The sequence below is a fragment of the Rhinolophus sinicus genome, chromosome 5 (genome assembly GCF_057876585.1).
Source record: "Rhinolophus sinicus isolate RSI-liver-muscle chromosome 5, RSI-T2T, whole genome shotgun sequence".
In the NCBI taxonomy this organism is placed as follows: Eukaryota; Metazoa; Chordata; class Mammalia; order Chiroptera; family Rhinolophidae; genus Rhinolophus; species Rhinolophus sinicus.
This window is the reverse complement of record NC_142505.1, coordinates 94,623,708-94,636,873: the sequence shown is the minus strand read 5'-3', so window position 1 is coordinate 94,636,873 and position 13,166 is coordinate 94,623,708. Positions and strand designations below refer to the sequence as shown.

Below are 13,166 nucleotides of genomic sequence, written 5' to 3'. Positions count from 1 at the left end.
ACTCTGCTGCCCAATGAAAACTTCAGTCCCCTTTACTTGCATCCACGCCCTGTGGTCATCTGCCCGAACATCTTTAATGGTGCGAAACCACTGTTTATTTCCAGCTCCAAGTAACCTGCTTCATTAAGTCCAGTGTGGGTTCCAGCAAGGTCTTTCTCTGATTCAAAATACATCCCTGTGAGGCTGCCATCCATCCTTCCTAGTTCCCTCTCATTGGATGTCGGTCTTCCCTATTTCTTAGTTAATTACACGAGCCCATCCACAGAATGTGCCTTGAACAATACCCAGACATGATTAGTGCTCCATAAATGGTGGCTTCAATTATTGCAATCATGCCCTTCACATCAATAAACTGTGAGATAGGCACTATTATTCTCAGTGTATAGATTGGAAAGAGGTTTAGAAAAGTTAAGTGACATCCAAGGTCACTCCTCATAGCTGGTAAAGGACTCCATCTTGGGTCTTTTAGAGTCCAAACCCCAAACTTACAGGAGTTTTTTGATTATCTGAGTCTGAGGATGGAGGGGAAAAAATACTCCTTAGAGGCAGAAAAACATGGAACATAACATCCTTTTAGTTGAATGCTGTCCTTTCACTGTTCAATTTTTTTTTAATGTCTACTTTTTGTCACTTAATAATAATGAAAGAAAATACTTATTGTAGTAAATGTTGTAAAATATAAAAAAGCAAAACAGAAAGAAAAAACCCAACAAAAATGAGCATTTCCTCATGACATTTTTTTTGACAGCTATATCGCAGTGACTCATTTCAAGCTATTGACACCTAAGTTATTTTCACACATGTATGACTGATGCATTTAAAATTCAGAGCTGAATGAAGACTCAGTAAATTTCATATCATTTCTAGACAGATTAAAGTAATAAAACAATATACATACAAATTAGAAAACAGTTATATCAAAATTTACTCATAGTTTTTTATGCACTTGATGTGTGAGTATATGGGTTATAAAAGTCATCTAGCTCATGGCTTTCAAATTCTGACCATAATGACAATAAGATTTGTGACACCATGATCTAATATGTACTTATGTGAAACAACACTATTTTACTACATCCATTATGTCCTGATACTCGTATATTGTATTTTCTGTTTATCTTAAATTCAGGATGTAGACCACTTCATAGAATCAATAACCCTCTATAAAATGTCACAACCCGCATTTGGAAAAACACCAGCTAAACCTTGTCTTAGCCACCTTTGAGAATAGGCATCTTGATTTAGTACTTCACTTTGATGTCTGGTTTCTGTTTTGGATTATTTGTTTTTGTATTCTATTACACGAATCTCTTGAAGAGACTAGCCTGACTCTTTTGAATACTACTTAGGTTTTCTATCTGCTTATTAAACAAACTTTCCTGCAACTTAATATTCACAACTTTGGATGGAGGCTTCTATTCATTCCATAGGTTCTTTGAATGGGGCTCTGGGAATTGCAGATACTCAGTCTTACCTGAGCGTAAACAAATGTGCTGCCCAATCTTTGGATGTGGTCTGCTTTTCTCTTACCATGTTATTCTTTTTGTAGCAAGGTTTTATCGAATGACCCTAAGAATGGAACTTTGGAAAATCCTGCTGCAGTACGCTACAAAGCAGATGAGAATATCTACATTGAGAACAATCTTTACAACGTGCATTCAGATTCAGTGGCCCACTAAAGCTACATGCCCTTGACCACAGAAGACAATGACCAGATCACCATGTCACAGTCCTTTTAAGCTCCAGGATGATTTTTCTGTCACATTTCCCACACCATTCCAAAATGTCTGTGATGTTGGGTAGAGTATCTCTAGCTCATTTGTGTATATAGCCTTTGGTAATATACTCCTAATTTTTTATACTAATTCTCAATCTTTCTGGTCATAGCAGAGCTCTCTCACAAATATGAAATGAAGACTTTAGTATTGTACATTTTCTTTAGACCTTATGAATCTCATACCCCTCAAGAATTCTCATTGGGGAGATAGGAAAAGAACTTCTGCCTTAGTCACCAAAGCTGCCAAGAAAAGTGGAATAGGACTTAAAATCAGCAAATTTGATTTGTTACTTACATGGCTTCACTTGCAAGCATGCCATGATTATCTCTTGTTTCTTTCTTTCTTTTTTCTTTTCTTTATGCTGCAATTCTAAATGTTACATTTCTTAGTTCTCTCAAATTATGGAGGTGAACAGGTTTTTATTTCCCTCACGAAGAAATAAATTCAATAAATAATGATTTTACCATTAGATCTGTTTTTTCATGGCTCTGAAAACATGAAGTTTTAAGTGCTTTCCTGGAACCAGAAAGGGGTATTTTAGCAGTTAGAAGAAACTAGGCTAGTGCATGGACCAAGTAGATAGCAGCGGTAGAAAATCCACTGCCATGTGGTTTAATACATGTATGCTATTTTTGTTACATCTGTGCCATGGTTCTAGGCACTTAGGTAGACAACTGTCAGGGAATCTGAGCTAATTTTTAGAATGACACAGAGCTGAGATAAATAAAGAAAAAAAGAAAGGGAGAGAATAGGGAATAAGGCTTCCTGTCTCAGAAAAGTTACTTTGAAAACATAACAGTGTTGTTTGAGGGTATTACTTCTTTCAACTGAAATTCTAAATTGTCCCCAAACAATTTTGACTTTAAAAATTGGTTTGGAAAGATGAAGGGTTTATTTCATATCAAATCAATTCCAATGCTATTCCTTTTTCACAATTGAATTAAATTTTTGGTTTTGCCAAGAGTTAAACAAAAGCTAAAAGTAAGGATATTTTCAGGCACCAGAAACATTTCTACATGGCCGTTAATGAGGCTGGGTATCAATTTCAATGTGAGTAAATTCTGAAGTAACTCATGCTTGGGGTTCAGAGCTGCTAATACCATAGTGGTCGAGGAGAGGAGAATGCTTGTTTTCGAAGACAACAGTTATGACAAGGTTCTAAAGAGTTCTAGGGACATTAATAGGACCTCTGAATAAAGGTTATAAGGGCAAATAAGATCGTTAAGCATCACATACCGGGTTCCCCAAATGGGGCCAGGATACTCTAGTCTAAAAAAGTTTGTCCAAACTACAGTGTTTTTGAAGTCAAGACAACATGCATAAGCATGGAGGTTTTAGATTAAAGCTCAGATTTGTGGCTTGTCTGGAAAGACCTGGCAACACTGAGCTGTAATCGTATGGAGTCGGGACCCCATTAGATGATATCACATCCCCTCAGCCCTCAGCGTACTTTGCCTGCATGCCCACTTTGTTACCTGTGGGGCTTTGAATTTATGAGGCCTACTCTATTCCCCACACCTTTCCCGGAGACTTACGAAGGCACATTAAAGGCTCTGGTACCAGGTTAACATGTTTGGTCCAGCATTTCCAAAACTTGTTGAAACCCAAGAGCACAGTGACTATGGGCTTGCCGAGTAGCATTCTGTGAAACAGTGTGTGGGGTGTGGGGAAAGCAGGGGGCACAGAAGTAGAAATAGGGCTTGAGTTCTCGTCCTAATTCTTACCAATAACACTGGATGACATTAGGGCAAGTTGTTCTTTATGCCTTAATTTTTATCTTTTATAGATAATTATTCCCACACCTACATCAGTGTACGAATATAGTAGTATTCCAAATCCAGTGGCATGCTACTTGTGAAGTCTGAAAAGTAGAAAACACTACAGAAGTGCAAAGGTCTATTTTGGGGGCATGGGGTGGGGTTGAGTTTGTAATAGAAGATCTAGCAGTAGTGCTTAGTGAATAATTTCAATGGTGTTGCATTTATTGGTTTCTTGCTATATAGTACCTGTTATTTTTTTGAATAATGTTTCTTTTCTGGAAAAGTTTAATGAGGAATTTGGTTATCATTTTATACCATAGAAAATAATTTTCAAAAACTGAGAGAGTGAAGGTTTAGAACAGGGGTGTCCAAACTTTTTTCAACGTTTTACACCAAGGGCCATATGCGGTAAAATACACAAACAGCCGGGCCACTCACTTGAGGTGAAGTATGTATTGCCTCACCTGGTTTATTTAAGTAAACTAAATATATTTTTGGAATTTGCTGCGAGCCAATTAAAAATGGATTGCGGGCCTCAGTTGGCCCGCGGGCCGCAGTTTGGACACCCCTGGTATAGAAGGAAGGAAGGGTAGGTTGTAAGTTAATATTAAATTCTTTTCTATAAATATATCAATCTTTTTACAATGATTTGAGTTTTCCATTTTCTACAGTCTGTCTTGGGACATTAGCACATGGGTGCAATTAACACTATGTATTTAAACTTCGGAAATGTTGCCCATCTTTAAAAAGCAGCAGAACCAATCTTTCACTGATGGCTGTGAAGATCATTTTGTGATTACACGGAAGTGTGAGGGTCTCCTAGTTTCATCATATGCACACTCACCCACAGATGGGATTTTTGTTTTCATTCTGAAAACGGACTTCTTTTCTCGCCCCATCAGTTAGGCGGGGTCAGCATCTTCATGTTGGTGTGGACTCCCAGGACAAGGGCGGGGGGACAAGATTTGAGAGTCAAGTGTGCCTGGCATCGTCTCGAGTCTGGGGTGGAGCACAGAACCAGGCTGAACTCCAGTTCCCCAGGAGCTCCAGTTTAGTGGGAGGAACCCCCAAACCATCAATTCTGGTTCTGGTTATTGCTTTGGAGATAGAGGCTGTAGTGATAGAGCCAGGCTTCTGAACAGTGGATTTGGGGCCAGAGAACTCTTTGCTGTGGGGCTGTCCTGTGCATTGTAGGATGTTGAGCAGCATTTCTGGCCTCTACCAACCAGGTGGCAGTTGTGCCCTCAGTTGTGACAACTGCAAATGTCTCCAGATATCACCAAATGTCTTCTGAGAGGTAGTAGCACCCCTGGTTGAAAACCACTGTGCTGGAGGAAGCCTGGGGGTGTGACGGATGTGGGGAGAGGGAGTGGTGCAGGGTTGGTCAGGGGCTGTCTCTGGGAAACAAGTGACACTTGAGTCAAAACCAAAGTGGCAGCCACTTGAAGTAATCCCCCAAATGCAAGGGCCCTGGGGCAGCAAGATGCTTGTGTATTGAGAGGGAACGAGTAAGGTTCCAAGGAGTGAAAACGCTAGTGTGGCTGCAGCAGAGTGAGTGAGAAGGGTTGAAGAGAAATGAGGCGAGAGACGTGGGCACTGTATCTCACAAGGTGCTGGATGGAAAGGGCTCCATGAACACATCTGTTTGAGGAGAGTCCCGCTCTTGAAAACAAAACACTTTAGCATAGTAAGGGTTAAACCTGCTCTGCCTCACCAAATTATATTCACACGTATTAACGTGCTTCAGAGACACTGTTCTAAGATTACATACAAAAAGCCAGTTTGATTGTGTGACAGAAGAGGGTAGTAGGAGAGGGGTACGTCCTGGCAGTGAGGTGCTTTCCCCAGGACTGTGTGAGGGCACCCAGGCCGAGGGACAGGGGTCCTGGAAGAAGAGGTAAAGGGTGCCAGTGTCTGGCTCCAATCTACTGGGCCAGGCAGCAGCTTGGAGTATTGACGTGACACAGGGGCTGCTTTCAGTTGGTCTACAACGGATTTATAAAATAGATATATGTTTTGATCTGTAGTTTTAGAAAACAATGCATCAAACCCAAAATTTAATGGCTATTGTTTAGGAAAATGACAATTTTAAAGTTAATTCACCTAAAACAACTTGAGTAAATTATAGCAAAGGAGCAATGTGAGTATGGCAAAGTTTATGTAGACGCCCGAGGACAGAAGGCAGTGGTGTAGACCATCTGGGTGCTTGTTAAGGACAGATTCCTGGGCCTCCTACTCCTAGAGATTCTGATTCAGTAAGACAGGAAGTACCTCAGAATTTATCTTCTTGTTTGTCTAAATTACAGAAGACAAGCTATTAGAAACTACTTTACATTTCAGTAAAAAACATTCAGACTTGATAGAAAATGTAGAAATAAGAGCATGCAGTAATTCTTCATTTCTACTGTGTTTCCCCAAAAAATGAGACCTAGTCGGATCATCAGCTCTAATGCGTCTTTTGGAGCAAACATTAATATAAGACCCGGTTTTGTATTATATTGTATAACACTCAGTCTTATGTTATAGTAAAATAAGACCGGGTCTTGTATTAATTTTTGCTCCGAAAGACACATTAGAGCTGAGTGTCCAGTTAGGTCTTATTTCCGGGGAAACACAGTACTTGTTTCAGAAGTAAATCGCAGGAAAAGAACATGAAAACTTTGTGCTTAGACTGTGTGGGTATTGCAATACCATTTTGAGGCTAAACAAAATTCCTCACTCAGAATCCTCCAAATGTAGGAGAACCCTACAAATGGTAGGGGAAGCATATTTACACTCGGGATTTTGTAGCCTGGTTTGTTTAGAAATGTTTCTTCTAGGTCCATAGTGCCCTCTGGAAGGAAATAAATAGCAATTTGTCTTTTGTTTTCCTCCTGACCCAGGTATTTTGTCAGTTGGTTGTGGAGAATTTTACAGCGTCTCAAGACACACATCCTCCCAAGACTGTCTCTTCTTTTACTGTGATCACATAAGATTATCCGAGGAAATAGAAACAAAAAGTCATTGCTCCACCTGGTGAAAAGGTAGTGCCTACTAAATGTGAGCATGGTGTATGTGGGGAAACGGGACTTAGATGCTTAGGAGTCCTGGGACTCTAATTGTAAAGTTCCCCTGAAGATTCTTAAGGACCCGAAAGACCTTTTCGACTCTGACTTGAGCGTGTGGTGGCCACAAGTGCCTTTTCATAATGTCCTTCAATCCTTCCTCTACACAGCCACTGGTGTGGTCCAATCTGAAAATCCACGCTCTGATTTACATGTTCCATGTTAGATGAAAATCCTCCCACTGCCCCCACCCCTCACCCCTGGGTAAAAGTCTCTATTCCATGGTAAGCCCCTCGAAAATTCTCCCTTGCCTGCTTCATGCCACCTGAGCACTGGGATTTTACAAGCTCGTTCTCAGGTGATTCCCCGCCACACGCAGGCCGGATTGAGACCCACTGGGTTACGTGTGGGGGTGCATGTACTTGTGTGTTTTCAGGTGTAGAGAGCACGTACTTTGTGGCTGATGGAGCTGTGTTCAGCTCCAGCTCTGTCCCTCACTGGCTGGGTAATCTTGGACAAGTTATGTAAACTCCGTGACCCTCTCCTCTGTAAAATATGATAGTACCCACCACATAGGCTATTGAATGGATTTTAGGAGATGTTTTATGAAAAGCATTTCGTGCGGCCATTTGTGTGACTGTTAGGTCTCTTCTCAATTGCGCTGCAGCAATGATGACTGTAAGGAACGCAGCTCAGAAAATGTGTAACAAACATTTTAAGAGTGTGCGGTACTCTCCGCGAAGGTGTCCAGGTTTGAAAGTTGAACATGTGTTTCTCTTTACTTGTTGTGTTTCCTATTTTTTCTGCTGACCCTTTGATTCCCTGAATCAAGCTCTGTGCTCTCAGAGAAGCCTCATCCTTACTTTGGTTTCTGACATTAGCCAGGGTCACCCCTGCTTGGACTCCATGGAGCGACTTCACTCCAGCCGTTCCACGACTACTCACCACCGAGGGACATGGCTCAGGTAATTATACATGGGGAGTAGGGGGAAGCCTTTAGGTGCTTCCTGAGCTCAGAAGATACTAAACATGGGAAAAAGGAGAAAGTTCACGAGTGGAGGCATGAGTGGTTCTGTGCACCTGTGATAGTATTTGGGGGGAGGGGGGGTGGAGATAAACCTGTGCTGGGAAAATGAGCCCTGGGTTAAGATTTGGGTTAGTCAAAATTTAGCCCAGACCACCGAGGGACATGGCTCAGGTAATTATACATGGGGAGTAGGGGGAAGCCATTAGGTGCTTCCTGAGTTCAGAAGATACTAAATATGGGAAAAAGGAGAAAGTTCACAAGTGGAGGCATGAGTGGTTCTGTATACCTAACATAGTATTTGAGGTGAGTGGGTAGTGAAGATAAACGTGTGTTGGGAAAGGTGAGCCCTGGGCTAGGATCTGGATCAGTCAGAATCTAGCCCCGGGTGATGACAAGGGTCACTGAAGGGGCAGTGGAGTGTGTGACTTGATCACATGAGTATGAAGTCTGTGAGTTGATAAGGAGCAATGATAATACTCATTACCATTTTGAGTTCTGCCAGGTCTGGTTTTAGGGCCCATTCTAGTATGTGTAAGGGGTTTGAAGGAAGCGTCATGATGTGTGACGCTTTCCAAAATCATGGCTACTTAGAAGAACAGATGATGAAGTCCTGTTCGATTCGAAATAATTTCCCTGACAGTCACTGGAGAAAATCTTACAACCAAAGTGACAGGGTTTTAAGTCATGACAGCAAAGCCATAAATTGGCCATCAGTGATGCCCATATTCTGAGGTCTTTCTAGTGCACTCTCTGAGATGAGCATTATACTTCACTGCCACTCAAATCTCCCTTGTTTCTCACTCAGCTGATGAAATATTAAGGGCTGTTCCATACCCTTTGACTTAACCAAGACTTCATTCCTCCTTTTCTCCATTTCTCTGGAATTATCTAGCTCATCCTTTCTATTTATACTATTTTCATTCACATAAAAATATTCTCGTTTGTATTCCTCTCTGGCTACTCCCGTTTCCCTGCTCTTCTTAAGAGCCATATTTCTCAGAAGAGTTGTTCCTACTTCTCACCCCCCTGCGTTCTTCAACCCACCGTCTAGTTTCTACCCCTGAAGCACCATGGAAGTACTTTTAGTCACGCTCACCAATGACCTCCATTTTGCTAAATCCAGTAGACACCTCTGTCTTCACTGGAGTCACGCTTTCAGCAGTGTTTAAGTAAGTTGATTTTCAGTCATTCTAGAAAGTTTTCCTTCCTTGGCTTCTGAAACGCCACTCTCCTACTTCATTAACCATTCCCTTTCAGTCATTTTTGTCATTTCTTCTTCTGCTTAACTCTTAGATGTTGGGATTCCTTAGGCCTTGCCCCTTCCATCTCTCTACAGCTCTGGGTGATGACCTATATTTGCACAGCCTTAAATGTCATCCTTAATATCTCTCTGCAGCTCTCAGAGTGTCTGTCCTATTGGAACCTCCACTTAAGTGTCTCCCACATCTAACATGTCCAGGGGAGCTCTAGAGGCCATATTACTTTCCCAGAATGCAACCTCTCCCTCCCTGGTTTTCCCCATCATAGTGTTTCACTACCATTCATCTGGTTGCTTAAGCCAAAAGCCAGAAGCCACCCGTGAATCCTTTTTGCTCACTGCTAACACAATCCAAGTTCAATTCCTGCAGTCTTTCTCCAAAATGTGTCTAAAATCCATTCATTATTCTGCATCTCTCTTGGTCACCACCTTACTCTGAGGTACCATCTCACTTTTTATATCATTATGATCCACATTTCACACAGCAGACTGAGTGATCTTAAAACCCACTCAGATCATATTTCTGTCCTTTGTTATTTCTTACATCTCTTAGAATAAAATCTGGTCCCTTGATTATGACTTAAGAGTTCCTATAGGATCTAGCCCTAGGCCACCTCTCAGACCTTATCTTGGCTCATTCTTTTATTTCAGCCATGTTTTCAGTTTCAGACACTCACCATGATCTTTATCAGGGGTTCTCTCTGTCTGGAATGCTCTGTCTGGCTCTTCACTTCACTGACTCAGTGTCTTCTTTCAGAGCTGACCTTATAATTTACCTCTTCCGACAATTCTTTCCAGACTACCTTCTCTATTATCCGTTTTATTACGTTGTTGTTTTTCTTTATATCACATCACAATGAGAAATTATTGTTGCTATTATTATTATTTTTTAAAATGTCATCCTCACTCGAACACATGTTCCACAAGTCATGGCTCATAATTCACCTTTGTATCCTTGGTGTTTAGCATAACTACCAGACACATAGAAGGTATTCCATAGATTTGTTACATATGAAAAACACACTTTTCTTTCTTTCTAGCATAGTTTATGTAATAAACCAAGACACATACTTACCAGATTTAATACAATCTAAGGGGAGACGGATTTCCCTAACAATCCTTGCCTCCAGTCAGCCCATTTATTTCTTATCTCATTTACTTATGAAAGCAAGTTTAATTGACTTTCCTTCCCCCTTTTACCTAGGGTATTCTCATAGCAAAGAGAAGTTACAGAATTCAAGGTAAGAGTAAGTGGTGGGGTAGGGGAAGTGGGAACCTCGGAGGCCCTGCTCTAACAGGGCTTTGATCTCTGCTCTTAGAAGTCTTGCTCTGGGACTTTGGGATCTAAACTTCAACTTCCTTTTGGCTTTAGACCTAGATTTGTGAATTGCAAACACACTGCTCTGTTTACTCCCTGGTCCCTCTAGCTTCTTTAGTCCTAAAGTTAAGGTATAAAATTTATCTCCCCATTGATAGGAAATGCTATATTAATGGGTCTTTTCGGACAACTGACCCTTCAGTTGATTAAGCTTTCTCTCCATCGAGGCTCTGGTCTGGGTATTGGGTTCCAGAAGTGAACAAGACACCCAGAACCTACTCTCAGTGATTTTTACAGTCCAATCACAGGTTCTTCTCTCTAATAACCAATTAGAATCACTTACACAATCTGTTGTCAACCCCAGAGCAAATAAGCTCGAATCTTTAGGGATAAGGTGTAAAAGCAGAGATACTTTTCTAAAAGCTTTCCGAGTGATTCTACTGTGCAAACAGGGTTGAGAACTGCCTGTCTGTTACAGTGCAGCCTTAGTCTCCATTCCTGACTGTATTCACACACGTCAGTGCATACACGTGCACATGCCGCGATTCCTAATACACATAGGCTATGAAACGTGTACTAGATTGTAGTGGCATTTGGTACATTGGGAGGAGAATGCAGTATATTCCAAGGAAAAAATGATTCTGTCCATTGAACACTGTCTGAACCACTAATAGTATTAGACTAACTATAGGCAGTATATTTATGAAGACAAAGTGGTCTGCAGTAAGGAAGTCAAAAACGGTCAAATAACATATTAATTATCTGTGGTTTTAGATTATCTGTGTTAGTATTCTTCCTTACAGCTGAAATCTGAAATGTGATGACATTCATAGGTAACATTTACATGCCTCAATTCATTATTTGTGACATTGTTTGGTTAATGTTCATCTCTACCTCTAAAGGTCAGCTTCATAGAAAATACAAAACTTGTCTGCCACGTGCTACCTGTATCCCCTAGCCCAGCACCTGGTAATTATTAGGCACTGAATAAGCATTTGGTTACTTAATGAACAAATACTCCTTACAACAGCCCAGTGAGATAGCTTATTATTTCCATTTTACAGATGAGGACCCTGAGACACAAAGTTTACTAATATGTGGCCACTGTGGGATCTCTGTGTTTTGTTCACTGTTGTTTATCTCTTGCTGCATAGAGTGACACACTAAATATTTTTTGAATAAATGAATGAAAAACTAAAACCCAACTTACTCAAAGTCATATGGCTTGTAAGTGACAGAGACAGAATTCAAACTCAAATCTGATTGGATACTAATATATTCATTTTTGTTATTTGAAATTGTTCCAGCCATAGAAGAATTGAAATAACAGTACAAGGAGCAATAGAACCCTTCACCTAAACGTGAGATTTAACATGTTGGTATGTTTGCTTTAGCTATTCTTCTATTTATACACACAATTCCTTTCAGAACCATTTTAAGAAAGTTTCAGACATCTTGACACTTCACCTAAACACTTCTGTCCATACTTCCTCAAGTAAAGATATTCTCTTAGATAATACAATGCCATTTTTATACTTAAGAAAGTTAAGATTCATTGAAATTTCCTCAGTGTTCCTACAATTATTTTGTTGTATTTTATGTTTTTCCCCCTAGTCTGGACCCAGCCAAGCATGACACACTGCCCTTGGTTGCTGTCTCTTCAGCAAAGTCTATTCTCTTTATTCTGTGTTGCCCAGGAAAGGTTTAATTCAACCACACCATTTTATTTCCACAGCCTCATCACTTTGGCTAACCGCCCTGCCTCAGGGTTAGCAAATATCGTAGATGGGTGGCACTCAGAGGGAAACATCTATACCATTGAGGAGAATGTATACGAAATGGAGGATCCGTCTGAGTATTACTGCCCCGTCCTCAGTGGGCCGCCATCCTGACAACCTCTGGGGTCACCCTGCTGTGCTTCAGACCCAACTTCATTCTTGAGCTTGCATTGTCTTTGAAAAGTATCAAATGTGTCAGCGTTTCACTTTAAGTTCCTGTCACGGCCACTGAGCACTGTTTTTCCATTTTCTGAAGACAAATAGCTCACAGAGGGGTTGAACCGTGACCTGCACTGTCCTCAGGTCCCAGCATTATCTCTGCATTCCAACCAAGGAGGTTACTCAACTCAGAGACTGCTAGTCGGGGCATTAGAACTCAAATGGGCTTTTGTGTAAAGTAGGAATTCTTCATATGGGGTCTCTGGAATTCCAGGAAATTCAGTCACATGACGTGTCCACGAAGCTCCTGGAAATGTACGGGAAATTAGGTATTGATACATGTGCATATCTTTTTGGTACAGAAAAGGTAAAGGGGCCACTGATTTTGAAAGAGATCTGTGAGCAATAAAAGGTTAAGAAACTACTGGAGTAGGAGTAGGTGGTGTTGAAGGTTCCCTTTGCATCTCAGGGTTTAAGCTGCTTAGAATGTTGACTCCAACATTAAGTGCCACTGCACAGCTGTCCTTCACCAGTTAGGAAGATGGCCCAGTAAGACTGTCGTGTGACAGAAGCTACTGGAGAAAAAGGAAGCACACTTGGTGTATGTTGCCAAGTTTTTCTTGTGGTGCACTGAAAGGGAAAGATCTCCGACCTTCTCTATTCATGGAGAGAACTGAACCTATGTTTTTCACAGAAGAAGAAGCAGCACCTGGGACCCAGATTTCATTTCCTGGTGGAAAGAAGGCAAAGGGCTCCAACAATCTGTATTCATCAACATCAGATCCCTTGATGGAAAGACAATGGTCCCTAAGATTCAATTCCAAGATTGTGGAGACTAGGTCCGCCTTAATCAGTGTTGCTTCCCTAGTGCTGGGACTGCTCTGACACATAATAGAAATTTACTAAATATCTTTGGAGTGAAAACAGTAAATAAGCAGAAAGGTAGCTTCCTGGAAAGCCCTTTTCATTGCAAAGCTCAGAGCTCTGTAACCTCACTTCTTAGAGAACTCGCAAGTACCCCAGCTCCCGTATGTGCTCATCCGT

General features: G+C 41.1%; 1 protein-coding gene across 6 annotated transcripts in view; it reads left to right on the top strand.

The window, feature by feature from the left end:
* LOC141567296 (hepatitis A virus cellular receptor 1 homolog) overlaps positions 1 to 2,498 on the top strand; it is a 41,651-nt gene extending 39,153 nt beyond the window's left edge. For 4 of the 6 annotated variants that reach the window (XM_088798751.1, XM_088798753.1, XM_088798750.1 and 1 more), the window contains one exon: positions 1,550 to 2,497. In XM_088798751.1, coding sequence (XP_088654877.1) covers positions 1,550 to 1,679 — 130 coding nt within the window. In that variant the 3' untranslated portion in view covers positions 1,680 to 2,497. Of the gene's footprint in view, positions 1 to 1,549 lie in introns of all 6 variants that reach the window. The other 2 variants (XM_088798754.1, XM_088798752.1) reach the window with 1 other exon arrangement.
* The last annotated feature ends 10,668 nt before the right edge of the window (positions 2,499 to 13,166 follow it).